The 16951-nt window shown below is 49.9% G+C and overlaps 1 protein-coding gene across 5 annotated transcripts in view; it reads left to right on the forward strand.

Moving 5' to 3' along the window:
- LPP (LIM domain containing preferred translocation partner in lipoma) overlaps positions 1-16951 on the forward strand; it is a 313546-nt gene that overhangs the window by 270893 nt on the left and 25702 nt on the right. For all 5 annotated transcript variants that reach the window (XM_066619985.1, XM_066619987.1, XM_066619989.1 and 2 more), the window contains one exon: positions 4518-4687. In XM_066619985.1, coding sequence (XP_066476082.1) covers positions 4518-4687 — 170 coding nt within the window. The remainder of the gene's footprint in view (positions 1-4517; positions 4688-16951) is intronic.

The following is a 16951-nucleotide window of genomic DNA, read 5'->3' on the forward strand; positions in this document are numbered from 1 at the left end:
CGAAGATTGATGACTCTAAGCAAGGGAAAGGTCCTGCCTGGGGTCATCCCCCCCATCAGACCCACTTATCTGGCCCAGCTGCAGTGCTAGTGACAGCAGGCCCACCTTAAGCTGAGGGAGCCACTCTGGGTTCTCTGGAGTGGCTCCACAAAATGCAAAATGGTGCCCTACCTGTTGTGCCATACCTTGTATGGTGGGCAGGATGGTGGAGATAGGAGTAGGAGCCTGCTCAGAACGCAGCCAGGGCTTTAAACACCAGCTGCAGCGATGATGGAGGAGACAGATATCATGCTGGGGGCGAGCCTGAAACAGTACAGGGAGACTGATGCCTCCCAGGGCCAGCCCAGGAAAGCTGCTCAAAACCTGGAGGAAGAGGCTAAGGTTGGGGGCAGAACCAGAAGTCAGTCTTTCTGGGGTGACCCCCCCCCCCACCAGGTCTGGAAACGTCCAACATTTTGTGACCTGTAGCATCTTTTCCCTGGTGAATGCTGGCTCCCGCCAAGCACACATATTATAGGTGCTACTACCACATCACAAGGTTGTAACCCAACCTTCTTTCTCCATCAGTAGCCCATCATGTTCCTTTGCACAGCTCAAAAGCAAGGCACAGAGCAGGAGTTTCAACACCTGGAACTCACAGATAGACTGTCTCTGGATATGGATGTTCCAATTAGGTATCTTATCTAATAGCTGTTGAAAAACCAGGAAAGTGGACAATGTTTTTTTAGGTCACCTGAGCAGTAGGTGTTGCACCAGCTTTTTGAGGCAGGTGGGAGGGGGAGAGGTAGGAAGGCCTGAGAAGGCACCTTTGGATAAATGTTAAAGCCCAGTTTTCAGATGCGCAACAGATAGTCCCTACATATGTTTTGCACCAAATGAAGGCTGAGATGTCTTTCAGTGTGCTGCACATCACAGAGAGACATCCTAGCACTTCACCAAATGATACTGAGCATGGCAGGCTTGGAATACTGTAGTCTCCTTCAGGACATCTTCCCCTACTCCTGACCCTGGAGAAAGCTTAATGTAAGATAATTAACTAAGGGCGCAATCCTATCCTGCACTAGAACAGGCAAGCCAAGAGGCTTGCGCTGTATCCAGCGCAGGATAGGGGCCAAAAGTGGCTCAGCCAGAGGCAAGGGGAAACTTTTCCCCTTACCCCGGATAAGGCGCCTTTGGCCCAATGGGTCTCTTCTGACTTGCACTACCTCCTCAGATGGTGCAAGTCTGAGGAGAGCGGAGTGACTTGAAGCCGCTCCGTTCTCCTTGGAAATGAGGGTTGGGATCTGGAATAACTGCCGAATCCCAGCCCTGCCTCCCGCTCCTCACCCATCCGCCTCTGGGGCCGCCTACTGCCCGCCCGCCCTCCCCCCACCCAGGAAAGCCTCCTTCCCGCCCACCCCAGAGCCTTGCATCAGCCCAGCCGTGCCAGTGCAAGGCTCGCGGAGGAAGCTGGCGCGGAGGCTTGCGTCAGCCTCCATAGGCCAGTGCTCCTCTGAGCGCCGGCCTGGCTTCCTCCAGAGGAGGCAAGGGACTTGCGCTGGCCCAAGTGAAGGGCTGGATTGTGCCCTGTGGGTTTCATTTTTATCTGTTCCAATGAGAGGTATTCTCTCCAGGCACAGGCTCTTAAAAGAACACTGCCGGAGTGCTCCTGCCAAGATAGTGCTTTGTGTGGAAGGAGGGAGTCACAAAGTTATCCTTCCCTCATACCTGTCATGTGGTTAAACAGCCTTGTCAAGTGGCAGTGCATTTCCTGGGCCTCCATGTGGTCCTTGCCCCGAACCCAAGGAAGCATGCCAGTGCCACCTCCCCCCCCACCAGTCTGCTTTCTCTTTTATTGCCCACTGTTGGTAAAAGCGTGCACATCTTCCTCTCAGGCTTGACAGGCTGGCCATCCCTTGACTAGAATGACGCTTGACCTTTTTCACATAGTGCCAGAGCTGGAGGATGCACCAGGAAAGGAGCTTCAGGGTGTATACCTGTGTGAATGGAAAACTACAAAAGCCCCCATGCAGGGCTGAGCAAAGACAAAAATACCTTTAGAGCATAAAGTATGAAAGTGAAAATCAAACCCGGAATGGAGCTCCTCCTCCATGCATGTGGGGAGGGGCTTCTGCTGCTCAATTCCAGCCCCACAAATGCCGAGCAGGAATTGCAGTGGACTGCTGTGGAATGAAAAGCAGCAGTTGGTGGCGAGGGCGGGTGTGAGGAGAGCCTTGCGAGGCTCCGTTGCCCCTAAGTGCCATTCTGTGCTGTGTTTTGGAAACCCACCCCACGCACCTGTTGTGCGCGGGCTGAAGTCTTGTTGGTCAGCCATTGAGGGAGGCGAGTTGGAATTGTTACTTTACACCTGATTGTCATGTGGGGGGAGGTTTTTTTGCATACCCCAGACTGAAAGGTGAACATTCTAGCAGAGTTGTCTAATAATACAGCATCAACATTTTGTCTGCAAACAATAGCCAGGAAAAAATAAAGCCTGCTTTCAAGGGTAGTGAACCCCCCCCCCCCACTCCTGCAGAAGTCTCAGGCACATTCATGGTCATTCTTCAGACCTGCTGCTGCTGCTCTGGCACCTTTTCTTTTTACTTGGAAGGGCATCTTCACAATATGCTTTTTCCTAATCAGGAATCGCCTGAACACAATGAGGTCATAGATCCTATCAGATGTGGCTCTCTGCTGATGTCACATTGCCCTCACTCTGAAGCACCAGTCCAGTTTGGAATGTGGGCCAGAGGAATGTGCCCTGAAGCACATATCTATAAGGTGCACATTCTTAGCGGCATCCAAATTTGCCTGTGGACTGATGCTCCCACCTTTGACGCACTTTGGAGGTTTTTATGGCTGCAGCACAGAGTGGCAAAACAAAGGCTGTCTGCCCAGTTCCCAAGGCAACAGGAATGCACAAACTCTTCCCCTAGAAATGCTGTGGGGCCATTTGAGGAGCTTAATTCTTTTCTCAAAACTCAGGCAGTAATGTTCAAGTTTAAAACGGTTGTGGTCATAAACTGTGGCTTCCCCTTCAGGTCTCCAAGGCTCTGTGTATGCAGGAGACAGCATGCAGACAGGACCCTCCCCATCACAGCATTCAGGATAGTGCTATAAGCAGGTGCGGCACACGCATTTCAGATCAAACCGTGTTCAGCACAGAACCCAGGTCTCCACCAGATCTCTAGAAAGAGGCAGGAAGAGGGCACAGTTTGGGAGAGAGACACTCTGGGCCAGGCTGCGCTTGCTGAAGGCTGCCATCCTGCTGTGCCTGTCTCCCTTGCATTCCAGGACTCGCTGTTTCCCTCTTAGCCATGGCAAAGGTATCTGGGATACCCAGTTGGGAAAAAGCACCTGGGAGAGGAGAGTGCAGGGTATCAGCATCAGGCAAGGAAAGGCTGGAGCTCTCTCTGATCCGTTGCTCCTTCATTCCAGATTGCATCCTCTGTGCGCCGCTCTTTAGAGGTTCACATTCCCAGATCAGGGTCTTCCAGTGACTATCTGGTTCAGCCCTTAGGCCTGGCAGACAAAGCATGCAGTATGGCCCTGGGGGAAGTATAGGCTTGACCCTCCACAGCCCTTCTCAGGGCTCTTTTCTCACCTCACTCTTGGTCTCTTTTGGACTCCCTGTAAGCACCTGGTTGTTTAAACAGGATTCTGAAGCAGACGGTACCTGGGTCTGGCTCACCGTAACTTCTGATCTTACATGATGTTCTGTGATCTGCCCTTAGCTGGTCTTAGATTAGCAGGGCCTTTGCAAGGGTATAGAAGCATAGCTGTGGAATTCCCCCCCCCCGGGTGGTCAGACTGGATCCCTCTTAGTCTGTTTTTTGAAGCTTCCCCTTCTACATTCCTTTTTGTCTGCTGAACTGTATTGTTCTAGATCAGTGGTTCCCAAACTGTGGGTCAGGACACACCAGAGGGCCATGACCCAGTCTTTGGTAGGTCACAAAACAAGTCAAATTTGGATATGTGCATCAAGGGTAACAGCTGCTACTTGGAGAGGGCGCACTGCTGGTTAATCAGAGATACAGCCACACCCCTTGGCAAATCGGGCAGCAGTTGCCTTTAAGGCTGCTTGTGAGCAGGTGAATGGGCCTTAGCTCTTATCAAAGGCCAGGTAAGGGGGAACTCAAGGCCACCAGAATGATCCCATTCCTATGAACATGGAATTCAATAAACAGTTGTCATCATTCCCATAATAAAAAGGATAAAAACAAAGGATTGAGCTGTTGGTAAAGTGAAACACTTTTTTTATGCTTGTAATGCTAGGTGGGTCCCGACAGAGTGTCATTTTAAAAAGCGAGTCACGAAGCTAAAAAGTTTGGGTACCACTGTTCTAGATAGTTGCCCTTCACTTGTTTTACAGGGTTTTTATTGCAGTTCAGTATTATATAGCTTTGAATTGCGAGCCAATTTGGAAACTGACTATTTAAAAGTAGGACATGAATATAGAAGATGAGTGACTACTAAAATCTTCTGAGACCCAGAGTACAAACGGCTCCTTACTCCTTATGTCTCTTTGGAACCTCCAGGCCGCTGTTCCCGATGTGGGGAGAACGTTGTTGGGGAAGGCACTGGGTGCACAGCCATGGACCAGGTTTTCCACGTGGAGTGTTTCACCTGCATGACCTGCAGCAGCAAGCTCCGTGGCCAGCCCTTCTATGCTGTGGAGAAGAAAGCCTACTGCGAGCCCTGCTACATTGTAAGTAGGGTCCACCTGTTCATTTGGCCCGCAGCTCTGGCTCTAGAGTGCAGCATTTGCTTGTTCGCATCTCAGGCTCCAGTCTGTGAGAAATTGCTTTAAAAGTTGATGTAACCCAGCTCAGAACACTGGAACGGGGCAGTCCAGTGAAACGAGAGAGTGAATTTGGGCTGAACAGAAGGAAGTGCTTTTTCTCACAGGACCCGATTCACTGGATGTGGCAGTGACAGCTGTTCATTTAGGTGGCTGTCTGAGGGGATGAAGCAACCTACTAGAGGAGGAGGGGCAGGGAGCCTGCCAGTGGGTCTGCTGGTTGGGTTGCATCCTGGCTGTGTGGAAGCTTCGTGTTCAGAGCCAGTGACCTCTGTGTGCCGGTTGCTGGGGAGTGGGCTCTGCCTCCAGGCCCTGCTGCTGGGTGTCCCTGAGGCCCCTGGCTGCTCACTGTTGGAAACAAGATGCCAGACTTCTCTGGATCCAGCGGGACCCATATCCTGAGAAGCGGATACCCATTTCGTGTCTAGGGTTGCTGTGCTGGGTGTATTTGTTTCCCCTTTGCGTCTTTTTGTTTTGAAGCATGCGTGGAGGCCCAGAGTTTGCTGGGATGAGGATCCCTTGCCTGAGTTGCAGGGCGAGGTGCTTTGCTTTCCAAGGGCAATGTTATTTTCACCCAAGCATAGGAGACCTTCCATGAGAAGCTTCTTGCACTGGACTGGGATGTTTTCTTTTCTTGCTCCCCACCACCTAGAGCATTCTTTGGTGAATACATATTCTGCAGGGGAGAGATGGGGTAACATTCTTGTCATCAAATTGAAAAAAATGTTGCAGAAAATGAAAGAGAGTGAGAGTGATTTTAATCACTGTCCCATCAACTTGCCCAGCTTTTCCTCCTTTTGGGAAATTTTCCAGTGTGGGAGCTGGATTTTATAAGCTATTTTGAAACAAAGGCATTTACGGTGAGGCTGAATTCCAAGCCAGAGACCGAAACAGCTGACTGGGCCTGGTGGAGAACATCTCTTAAACTGAAGCCCTCCTGAAGTGAAAGGGAGCATGCAGTAGGTTCCTCTGTAACTTGGATTTCCTTTCTGCACTCACAAGCCAGCCTCATTCTTCATACAGCTGAGCATTACAGAAACCCTGTCCTCTCTTTGTGAGGTGTCTTTGTTTCAGGAAGCCAGATGCAGGGGAGTGGCAACAGGAAAACCTTCTAGCAGGTTTGGAAGCCTGCAGTTTGGACATGAACCTTCACAGTCCCTGCTTCATTTACCTCCAGTGTTAAAACATTTCTGGCAGCATGAAACAAAGTTTAAGGCCGGCTTTGCTGCATTCATGGTGCTTGTGGAAAAGGAAAAGTCAGGGCCAGCCCATCCAAGAGGCCCACTGAAACAGTTGCCTCGGACAGCAGATCGGTGGGAGACACTCATCTCTCCCTCTTGCCTCCAGTTCCCCTCTTTTCTTTCCACTCCCTGGATTGGAAAATGAAGAAGAGGACAAAGAGGAAGAGGAAATGAGGAGGGGAGGAGAGTGCCTAGCTAGAGGATTGGAGGGTGAGAGGATCAGAGCCTGGTGTATCACTGGTTAAGGGTGGCAGTACTTGGCATGCCGTCTCAGGCATTAGGAGGTCTTGCGCCAGCCTTGGAAAGAAAGATGTCTTTGGAAGGAATGCCACTGTCAAAGATGTCATGATTTCATCTTGGCAATGATCCCAGCAGAGCTCTGTGCCTGGGGAGTGCCTGCAGCTCAGTGGTGAGGCTGAAGCTTTGCATACCGAAGGTCCCAGGTTCAATTCCAGGACAAGAATTTGGGCTTTTCAGGGCTGAGAAAGTCTTATCTGCTTGTGCATCTGGAAGGCTGCCACTCATCCAAAGAGGCTTCCTGGACCAAAGCTCTGCCCTGATTATAGGCAACTTCTGTTGTTCACAAGCCTTCTGGCTGCAGAAGATCTCCTTGAAAAGTGTTTGTCAGTGCCACATTTCAGCCCAGAAAAATGTAAATAAATTATAGAGCACATGCAGAACACCTCTTTTCTTTTTACTAAGCATTGTTCACCCTGCACACCTAGGGTAAAATGTAGCCATAGTGACAATTAGCCGCAACACACACACACACACACACACACCCACACCAGTTTTAGAAAATGAGAAATGAAGAACCTTGTTGGGACTTTGCTTCTTCCAAAAGAGAGTTTGATCTGCCCTCCCTCCTCCTGGGACTCTGCTGCAGTTTGTAGGCACATCTGCATTAGGCAATGTAATAATTGTTTGAGATTATTTAATCTCATTACTTAGGCACTTCATTAGCCTGAGTGAATTGTTGGCAAAGGTTCAGTAAACTTCCTCTGTTAGGAGATAAAAGGATGAGCAAGAAACAGCAGAAGGATTCTTGTCCTCTCATCCTCTTTCAAATTTATCATCTCATCTTTGTTAAAGCATAAAAGAATGGCAGTTGGCTGGCTCAGAGAGCGTGACACTCACTAGTTCCACTGAGAGCTGAGAGGGAGCTGCAGGTGCCGGTTGCCCCTTCCCTTCCGTCTTGTCCAAAACATTGACAAAGAGCAGCCAAGGGGCACTGCAAGGCACCCACCCAGGACTCATGACCACTCCAGACCCCAGAGGCTCTGAAATGGTGATGGGATGTAACCTCAAGTAATAATTCAAATGAGTATTTACAGGCAAACTATAACGTTAAAAAAATCCTGTTCAAAGAATCCTTGCTCACTTCTCTCACTGAATACTCAGGCCCGCTCTCTTAAGTGCATGCCTAAGACTTTTAAGTGTGCTCTTAAAAATGTGAAGTGTGCAGAAACATGTTTTTATAGCCACGTGCATGAGAAACCCTGTTCTCTAAACATATCCACAGTATAGGGTTTTTCCACATAATCTAGAATAGCGATTTTCAGCCTTTTTCATCTCACAGCATCCTGACAAGGTGCTAAAATTATCAAGGCACACCATCAGTTTTTTGACAATTGTCAAGGCACACCATTCTGCTGGCGAGAGGCCCACATCCCCCAATGGCCCTATTAATAAATGACACTGGCCCAAAGGCCCGCAGCACACTTGTGGACCATTCATAGCATACAATGATTGAAAATTGCTGGTCTAGAACCTTGAAAAACAGGACTCCTAATTGCAGGGAGAGAGCCCTACATCTGGACAGTTGTGTACATGCCCATGTAAAATAGACATTTAACTGAATACACAAAAACTCCCCTTTTGTGCACTAACTTAGCTTGGATATGTTGTGACAACAAGGCTGTAGTACTTACTCTTGCCCGAAATTTGCCTGGACTTTACATTTTGGTGGGAAAGGGATTGGGAGGCAAGAATTTCCTTGACAGCATCAGCAAATCTTGCCTTTTTCACAGGGATGCCCTGCTCTCTGCAGTCCCCATTGACTGCTTCTTCTGGACACTTAAAAAAACAACTCTGTGCCATCGGAACAGTGGGGTCATCATGCAGCTCATCATATTTGACCAGGAGATGATGTTCTTGTGGGCAGTCAAAAAATGATGGTGCACAGTTGTGGAGACGCACCTGCTCCTACACCTGCTCACTGCCAATGAGAGGCAAAGGCTTGGCACATTTCTCAGGGGGTGAAAATATTTTTAAAACTCACACCCCATACCCCCATGTTGTCCCAGCCCTAATTCTCATTAGGCAGCCAGAATCAACAGTGGTTCCATGCACTTTTAATGGCAAGCCTGTGGTTTGCCACTGCTCACAGGCAAGACATCTTCAGTATGTGGGTCTTGTGGATCTGCCCCAGGAATCCCTCCAGCCCTTGGTCTAGTCTCTCCTGTGACTCCCATTTCAGTTCCCCTTTGGTATGCTGAGAGAGAGAGAGAGAGAGAGAAACCCCCCACTTCCATTTGCCTTTTGACCTCTGGGCACAGCAGGAAAAAGAGTCAGCATAAATCAAATCCTGCTGTCTGCTCCCAGACACAAACCTTGCCTTTGGCTGAACACAGAATTAGTCACTTAGGATAAGAAGCAGGAGAGCAGCAAGTGGTGGGTCAGCCCTGTGTGGTTTGCATTGCAAATGCAACATGTCCAAGTGCGATTCCAATTAACTGCCTGCACATTCACTGGGCATCTGTCTTCATTTCTCATCATTCATTTCCCAGCTTCCCTCAGCTCAGAATGCAAAAATGGCCTTGCCCTAAGCATGCGATGAGGGGTAGGTCACCACCGAAGCAGGCTGTCACTTCAGACACCTTCCATTGCGATCCCAACAGTGTGGAAGTCATCCCAGAATGTCTCTCTCACAAAGACGAGAATACAGTATGCCCATATTGGACATTTGCTTAGCACCTTTTTTTTGTCAGTGCTCCAGAGGCTAACATGACCTTCTGCTGGTGTGGGGTGGACGAGGGGGCTTTTCTTTCACATTCCAGGGGCCTGGAGTGGAAAGACACCTCCTCTGCCCCCTAAGCAAGCTCCTACTTGGTCAAAGGTTGCCAACAAGCAGGACAAAACATGCAAGGGGCGCTTTATTTCTGTGCAAAGACATGGTAGGCACAGGGCTGCTTCCTGGGAATGATGAAGACCACTCAGCACAGGCAGAGAACCAGGGGAGGTTCTGGGTAGATGGAGACTGACAGTCAGAAACTGGTGATGGGAAAGCAGGATCTATCAGGAAGTGGGGTCCATGGTGTGTCCAGGGTTTCCTCCACACACCCCTAGGAGGAGACTCCTGCAGGTACTCAGACAGGTGAGGGATGTGGAATGCAGCTGTAGGTTGGGACCAAGTGAATGCCTGTCCTGTGCCAGCTCCACTGGATACTGTTGCCTCCTGGGCTCAATTCAAAGTGCTAGCATTAGACTTTGCATCCTAAATGGCCCAGGACTTGGAGTATTAACACAGAAGAACAGCCCCGCTGGATCAGGCCAAAAGCCATCAGATCCAGCATTCAGTTTCCCACAGCAGCCCACCAATTTCCTCTGGGAAGCCCAAAAGCAAACGGTAAAGTCAGGTGCTGCTCCTTAAGGCCTGCCCTAACATCATTCAGCATCAGAGACCCTGTTCTCTGTCCCACTTCTGACTGAGGCCTGGGTATCCAGCCCCAAAGACAGGGCTGAACAGTCTTGACCTACATAAGAAGAGCCCTGCTGGGTCAGGCCCAGAGCCCATCTAGTCCGGCTTCCTGCATCTCACAGTGGCCTACCAGATGCCTCAGGGAGCACACAGATGACAAGATGCTTGCATCTTGCTGCCACTCCCCTGCACCTGGCATTCTATTTACCCTCGCATCCCCCAGTGAAGATACCAGACTGCAGCCTTAACTTGGGCCACCTATTAAACATAAAAGACCAATTTTTAAAACATAAAACCCACTGAACACACTGTCCCTCCCTCACTGGTCCAGGGTAGGTGCCATCCACCTCTTTTATCTGTGACTCCACTCTGTGTGGATTCAGTCTGTTGCCAAACTGTGTTGATTCTTCCTTTGCCTTTGTTGATTGCCTGAGTCCACCCTCTCTGCTCCCTCGGTAAAAACTCTAAGGACACAAGAACAGCCCCGCTGGATCAGGCCATAGGCCCATCTAGTCCAGCTTCCTGTATCTCACAGTGGTCCATCAAATGCCTGAGGGAGCACACAAGACAACAAGAGACCTGCATCCTGGTGCCCTCCCTTCTTCTCTAGTTTACATCCTGATCAATCTCTACCTAGATTGCTACAACTGCCTCTTTGTTTATCTTCCATGGTTCCACGATCATTCAGCCTTTGCTGAGGTTATTCATTTTGTTTGTTGCACCAATCTCGTCACCCAGCTTTTCAGAAGTCCTTTGGCATCACGTCTCCTTCCCTACTGTAACCAAGCTCAAGTGCCTATAACTGAAATTCCCATCCATATGCTCCCCCTACTCATCCCTGCCTCCATTTCCCTTCTCTTCCTCTGTGGTCTCCCTTACGTCCGTGTCTAGATTGTGAGCCCCTCAGGACAGGGGCCTGTCTGACTGCCCAGCTCTTTGTAACACACTCTGCATGTGGGTGGCACTGCATAAATAATCACCAGTCCTCCGTGAGGAGAGCGGGGCCCAGGAAGGCCGCCTCTACCTGAGGTCTGGGGAAACTGTTCCTAAAATTGGTGTGTTAAAACAGCAGCAGTAATACAAGAACAGCAAAACATTCTAAATGCTCCCAGTCATGTCAGCTTACTAGCAAAGGAAAATACTGGATGGCTTCTGGAAGGCTGAGGGAGAGCAATCCCCTTAGGAGGGAATGTCTGAAGGAGGAGGCACCACAGCTGAGGAAGTCCTTCTCCTTCCAGCCAGAAGCCCAGAGCAGGATCTCTCTGAAAGAGTTGTGTTCACAGTCGTTATGGGGAAAGGTGAGCACAGATGTGGTGCAGAAGCCTACTTAAAAAAAAAAAAAGCATGAGGGACCCCCATGGGACTCGCAGTGTCAATCACCTGCACCCAGATTGGGTCCCTGTGGTGGGATGGCTTGTGGTCTGCTTGCACTCCTGGCTGCCCCACCATGTGCTGGAGTTCCTCCTGCTGCCACCACTTTGCTCTCTAAAGATTTGAAAAGGTGGGGTGGAGAAGGTTCATCAGTCCGGGACAGAAGGAAAAGGTTAGGCACAATCTCCTTCCATGTGCTATTAGAGAGATTGACGAGTGCGATGCTTGGCCAGTGCCAGCTGTCGGCTTTCCAACATCAGTATTATCGGAAGGACGAAGCCCAAGGACAGATCGCTCTGGCTGGGGGACGCTGCTCAGCTAGGCAAATGCAGTGTTTGCCGGTGTCCCAATAACACTCTCCAAAGTAGGATCACTTTCCTTCCGTTCCTCATCTCTTGCTCCGGGACTTTTCACCTTTCCTGCCCCAGCTGTGTGCTGATAAAGCAGCAGCTGAGTCCTGCCTTATGTCACAGGCAGTGCAGAAGCGGTCACTTGCTAGACCCAATCAGCTTGGACCCAGTGTTTTTGCAGGATTGAGTTGTGAAAAATCCCACCCTGCCAAACCCGCTGGGAGTTCAGGATTGGGGCAATTCAGGGTTAAGCAGGGGGACTCGGGTCTCAGCTGCTGTCAGATGCCCAGATGAGCTCAGACTGCTGTAACAGTCAGCAGTGTTGACTTGCCTGCAGTGGAGGGGAGATTGACTTGCCAAACTGAGCAGAAACTGGCTTCCTGATCTCCTTTGTGTTGGAGACTGTGCAAGAAGAATTGTTTCGTGAAATCTTAATGGGTGTTCAACCAAGTGCTTCTGGGAGTTGGAGGCTGAGCAGCCTTTCTGATGCTCTCCTGCACTGACCAGCTGCTTTCTAGCCATTCTCTACACAGCACCTCTGTGAGGAAGGTCTAAGTAATTCTCAGCTTCCAGACAGAGACACTGGGACTTGGACAGCAGGCCAACAGGCAGGTGCAGCTCTCTCCATCGCTGCCCAAGCAGATGCTTGTCTTGCAGGTGGAGAGCTGAAGCAGAGAGACAGCTCTGTGGCCCAGAGCACCCCATTATTTTGTGGCTAAGGTAAAGTCAGAACTAGTGATAGGAGGCTGCCCCAGGTTTGAACTGGGTTGGTTCAGAATAAACAGAGCTCTTTCCCCAACATTCAGGAACAAACTTGGTTTATTTCCAAGTAGATTCTGACAAATTTTGCCGTCCATCCACCCAGGTCCCCAAAGCCTCACCCTTCCCTCCATCCACCCACACTTCTCCCCCTTCCTTCTGCATGCTGTTGCTCCTGAAGCAGCAGGAAGGAGAAAGGTGGAAGTGAAGAAGACAGTGTGCCCAGAGACACACCCATTCTACCCCTCCCACTTGCCAGTCAAGAGCATTGGCCAGGAAAGTGGGTGAGGATTGTGGCTGGGTGGCTCCCAGGGCAAAAAAGTCCTGAAAAGTCCCGGGGCAAAGAGATGAGGAATGGAAGGAAAGCAGTCCTGCTTTGGAGAGTGTTATTGGGGCACCGGCAAATTTGGGGGTTCATCAAGGGGAAGGAAAGGGTGGAATTCTTCCCTGCTCAGTTTAAATCTAAGCCAGAAAAGAATTTGGGAACCACAGTGCTCACTTCCTATTTGAAAGACTGGCCTTGGTGCCATCTCTAATAATGGAAACACGCTCTCTGCAGTGTTCAGGACCAGTTCTGCTCTTGCTGCCAGTGAGGCTTGTACAGGGGGTTCTGGATTGTGGATCCTGGTGGATTGTGCCCCAACTAAGGGAACAAAATGAGAGGCTTGTTGTATGTTGTAAAACAATGGCTGTTTTTGAAAAAGAGAAAGAATTCAGAGGCTTGTTTTCCCGGAAAGGAGATTATGGAAAAAAATAGCAACCAAGAAAGAATGGAAATCAGACGCCAAACAATATTTAGAGACTTTTTTCAGAAAATGTATACAGTTTTCAAAAACCCTTTATTTTTGTTTTTATCATGAACCAAATTGGAGAGTAATTTGCAGAAAGTGGCTGTCAGCACATGTCTCCCAGAGCTCAGCAATTTGAATTTTAACTGCACAGTGGAATCATTAAGACTATTATGTCTGCTTCTCAAAGGGTCTGAAGAATTCTACTTTGAAAAAAAACAAGGAATAGGACAGTCATGGACAGGCAGTGCGCTCCCCAAGCCAAGGCACTGCTGCTCCCTCCCTGGAAGGACCCTCTGCCCAGGGTCCTGTGTGTTGTCCTCTAGAAGAAACTCCACCAAAATGGTGGTGCTGATCAAATTCTTGGGCTTTTTTTTGGTTTTGGTTTCGCAGTTGTCAGTTGTTTTTTGCAAATGTCAGGAAAGAGCAGGGGTCAGGCTTCAGGTAGGGAGATACTGGGACCAGGGAAGCCAACATCTGCTCAGGAGGGCTAGAAGCAGACAGGTGGTCCCAGAGAAGCAGGTGGAGCTCCAAGCAGCAAGTGAGGATCAGGGCAGCTGGAAGAAGATGCCTCTTGTGATGTCGCTTCTGGCTTCCAGGAGACTCTTCCAGGTTCTGTGGCTCTGTTTTTCGGGCAGAGCTGGTGGAGGAATAGGGACAGACAATTCATCACTACCAACTGCTGCCCTTAAAACAGAGCTGTGGAACTCGTAAAAGTTTTTCATCCATTTTTAAGTGTTGTGCCCCAAACTCCATGGCACACCTGTGGACCTTTCATCAGCAGAAAATTGCTGCTCTCTGGGAATTCCTCTGTTCTTATTTTCTGAGTTTCAAACTCAAGATAACTAACAGGGAGTAGGCAGCATTCTCCCACCAGAGAGAACTTGCTTAGACTGGAGAGCAAGTTCTGACGCTCCACCTTTATGGGCCCTCTGAGATCAGCCCTTGGGTGTCAGGTGGCCAGATGCTCAGCCAGGCTGATATGCATCCTAGGCGATGCCCTCAACCCATAATGCTCAGTCTGCCAGGTTTGCAGTGAAACTCAGCACTGGTGGGTGCAAGAGGTCAGACACCAGAGTGAATCCTGGCAGGTAGGAACCCCATTTTGAGACATGTGCTTACTCGGGCCTTGCCAGTTCGCTTCCGAATGTCCTGCTGCTTAACTGATGAGTCATAAGTCAGCTTCTCTTGGGAATCAGCACAGCTTTGTTCCAACACTCAGCTCCTGCAGTGATCTTCTGCTGAGCCACCATCACCTGCAGCATACCCCTTGGATGCCCAAGCCTACTCTTACTTGTATGTTGTCAAGACCAGGCTCCTGCCAAGCCACAGGGATTGGGGGAGGTTCTGGCAACCCACCAAGGCTGGCTGCAGTGAGGCAAAGGAGAGTGAACCAAGGTGGATCTGTGGCCTGCAGGAAAATCCATTTACTCTTCTGATCCCAGAGGAAGCCTGTCCCAGCACATTTTGCTAATCATTTGGCCTGCTCTAGCTGATTGCTAACACTGCTTGCTTCATGACGGTGAACCAGGCCACACTTTGTGTGTGCCAGGGACATTGAGGTCCATGAGCCAGTCAGTCAAGGAGGAGATTCCTGCCTGAGGTTAGATATGCTCACAAAAGACAAGAGGTCCATCAGTGGCTGTTAACCAGCACAGAGAGGCAGCACCTTTTTGCCTTGGAGTTCCTGTTGCTGGACTAGGGCAAACCCTTCACACACTGCAGCATCCAGTGGGTTGCTATTGGGAGTAGGATGCTGGACCAGACATGCTTTTGATATGTTTACTGAGGCCCATGGTACATCTTTAGTAAGGCAAGTATTCAGATCAGGGCTTGAGTAAAACACAATGACAAACCATGTCATTGGGAAGGACTGTCATTGCTGCCTATCCAACGTCCCACCTCTCTTTGTGTTCTCTGATGCCCCTTTTCCCAGTCCTCAGCCTAACCCTTCCTTCCTCACCCAACATTCTCCAGTGGGCAGCAGGGTTGCACTTATTCTCTGTCCATCTTCAGGCTTGCAAAGTCTGTTTTGCTTTTTGCTAGAGCCCTGGGGTGCAGCAAGCAGAACCAAGTGCAGACCGGGGTGGGGGGAGTAGGGGAGACATACACAGGAAGAGGGTGCCTCTGAGTAAATGCCCAGCCCATGTGTTTGTTTCCAGCACCACAACTGACCTTACAGTCTTTTTCACACACACACACACACCCCCTTGTGTTTTCACCCACACTTCCCTGGCATCCACAGCCTAATCTGGGGTGGTGGTGGAAGTCTTTGTTATTGTTGCTGCTGTTCATCAACTGAGAGTCAAAAACTTTTGCCCATCAATAGCAACTGCCTCAGAGATCTCCCTTCTTCCCCCTTTCCTCCCCCTTGCTGTGCAATAGCAAGCAGGCTTTGCAAACTATAGACAGGGAGGTGGGCAGGTGAGATGCCATTAGTCTCCATTTAGGACACCTGCAGGCACCTGTGTGAGAGTGAAGTCCAAACCTATTTGGCCCTCCAAGCAACATGGAAAAGGCTTTTCTTCTTAGTTCCCCTCCTTAAAAAGAAAGCAGAGATTTGCCCCTGCCAAGTGTGGATGTTGACATTAAGAAGAACAGCACCCTGGCAGCTCCTTCTTTGTACAGCAGGGAGCAATCGCGCTTGAGAGCCCAGAAGAGGAGGACAAGACACACACACACGCACACAAGGGAGCATGGCAGGAGGTGTGTGTTCCAGGGGGGAATGTGAAGAGGAGAGCCACATCACAGGACTCAGGAACAACTTGCCAACCAAAGCAGAGGGATCACCTGGACTGTGGAATTCTGCAGCTAGAAAAATGGTTGCCCCCATGTGGCACAGAGGAAGGGTAATGAGATGCACAGTTTGCCAACAGGAACTATGGGCATTTGGATGGGCTCCTTAAGGCACCTGCCAGCCCAGGCAGTTTGGAGGGCCTGACCAGAAACTGTGCCCCCTTTTTCTGAACCAATTCTAACATCGGGATATAGTGATTGACCATCTGACCTTTGCTGGTGAAAAGTACCACAGTTCGCCTTCCCCTTGACCCTGCTGGGAGTGGAGGGCAGTCCTTCCCTTTGTCCTCTGAACTTCTTCTCATTTTCCTGAATTCTGCTGCCAGATTTAGGGATGGAGCCTGCCTCTGAGAGTGCAGATGCAACCAGCAGGTTGGGTGTTTCCTCAGCAGTTTTCCAGCCCAAGCACAGATGTGCCTCCTTGAGCCACTGCTTGCAGATCTGCCTGCTGGAAAGAGAAGGAAAAGCAGGAGCCTTTCTTCTGAAGAGCACAAATGGATCTCTCTCCATTCCTGAGACCTAAATGCCCCAGAGGAGCCCAATTTCCAGAGCACCTCCAGGAGCACATGAATTGCCCACTTAGTGTCCAGGCAACACATCTGTTTGCTTTGTGAGAGAAGAAAGAACAACCCTCAGTGGTCCTCACACTCACAAATCTGCAGCAGATGGATGGGCTGTTGATCAGACAAATAGAACAGGCTTCATTCGGAACAAAGAGCAGGAGTATGGAGCAGCAGGAGGGAAGCCAGGTCCTCTCTCGGGCACTGCTGCTAAAGCAGATTCCAAGCAAAACCTTCCCCAGGTGCTGTGAGCACCTTAATATCCAGGGACGTAAAGTAGTGGCCCTCAGGCGTTTTAGCAGAGAGGAACACAGACAGATGCATCTCCACCATGTACCCACTGTCTTCACTTCTCCTTGCAGGTCCCCTGATTGTGGAGCAAGGCCCCCATGCACAAGCAAGCATTGCTGACATACCTGTGGACCATGGATAGCAAGTGCCCCTGGGCAGGTTCACAAGGAGTTGCCCGCACTGCTGCACAGGGTTACAATCAAGGCCCAAGTCCACACTTTTCCTCATTGCTGAGAAATTATTGGTGGGTTGTGTCATGAGCGCTCCAGTTGCTTTGCGTTCACAAAATTGGTTTATTAGACCTTATGTCCAACC

This window comes from Tiliqua scincoides, chromosome 3, assembly GCF_035046505.1.
Source record: "Tiliqua scincoides isolate rTilSci1 chromosome 3, rTilSci1.hap2, whole genome shotgun sequence".
NCBI lineage: Eukaryota > Metazoa > Chordata > Lepidosauria > Squamata > Scincidae > Tiliqua > Tiliqua scincoides.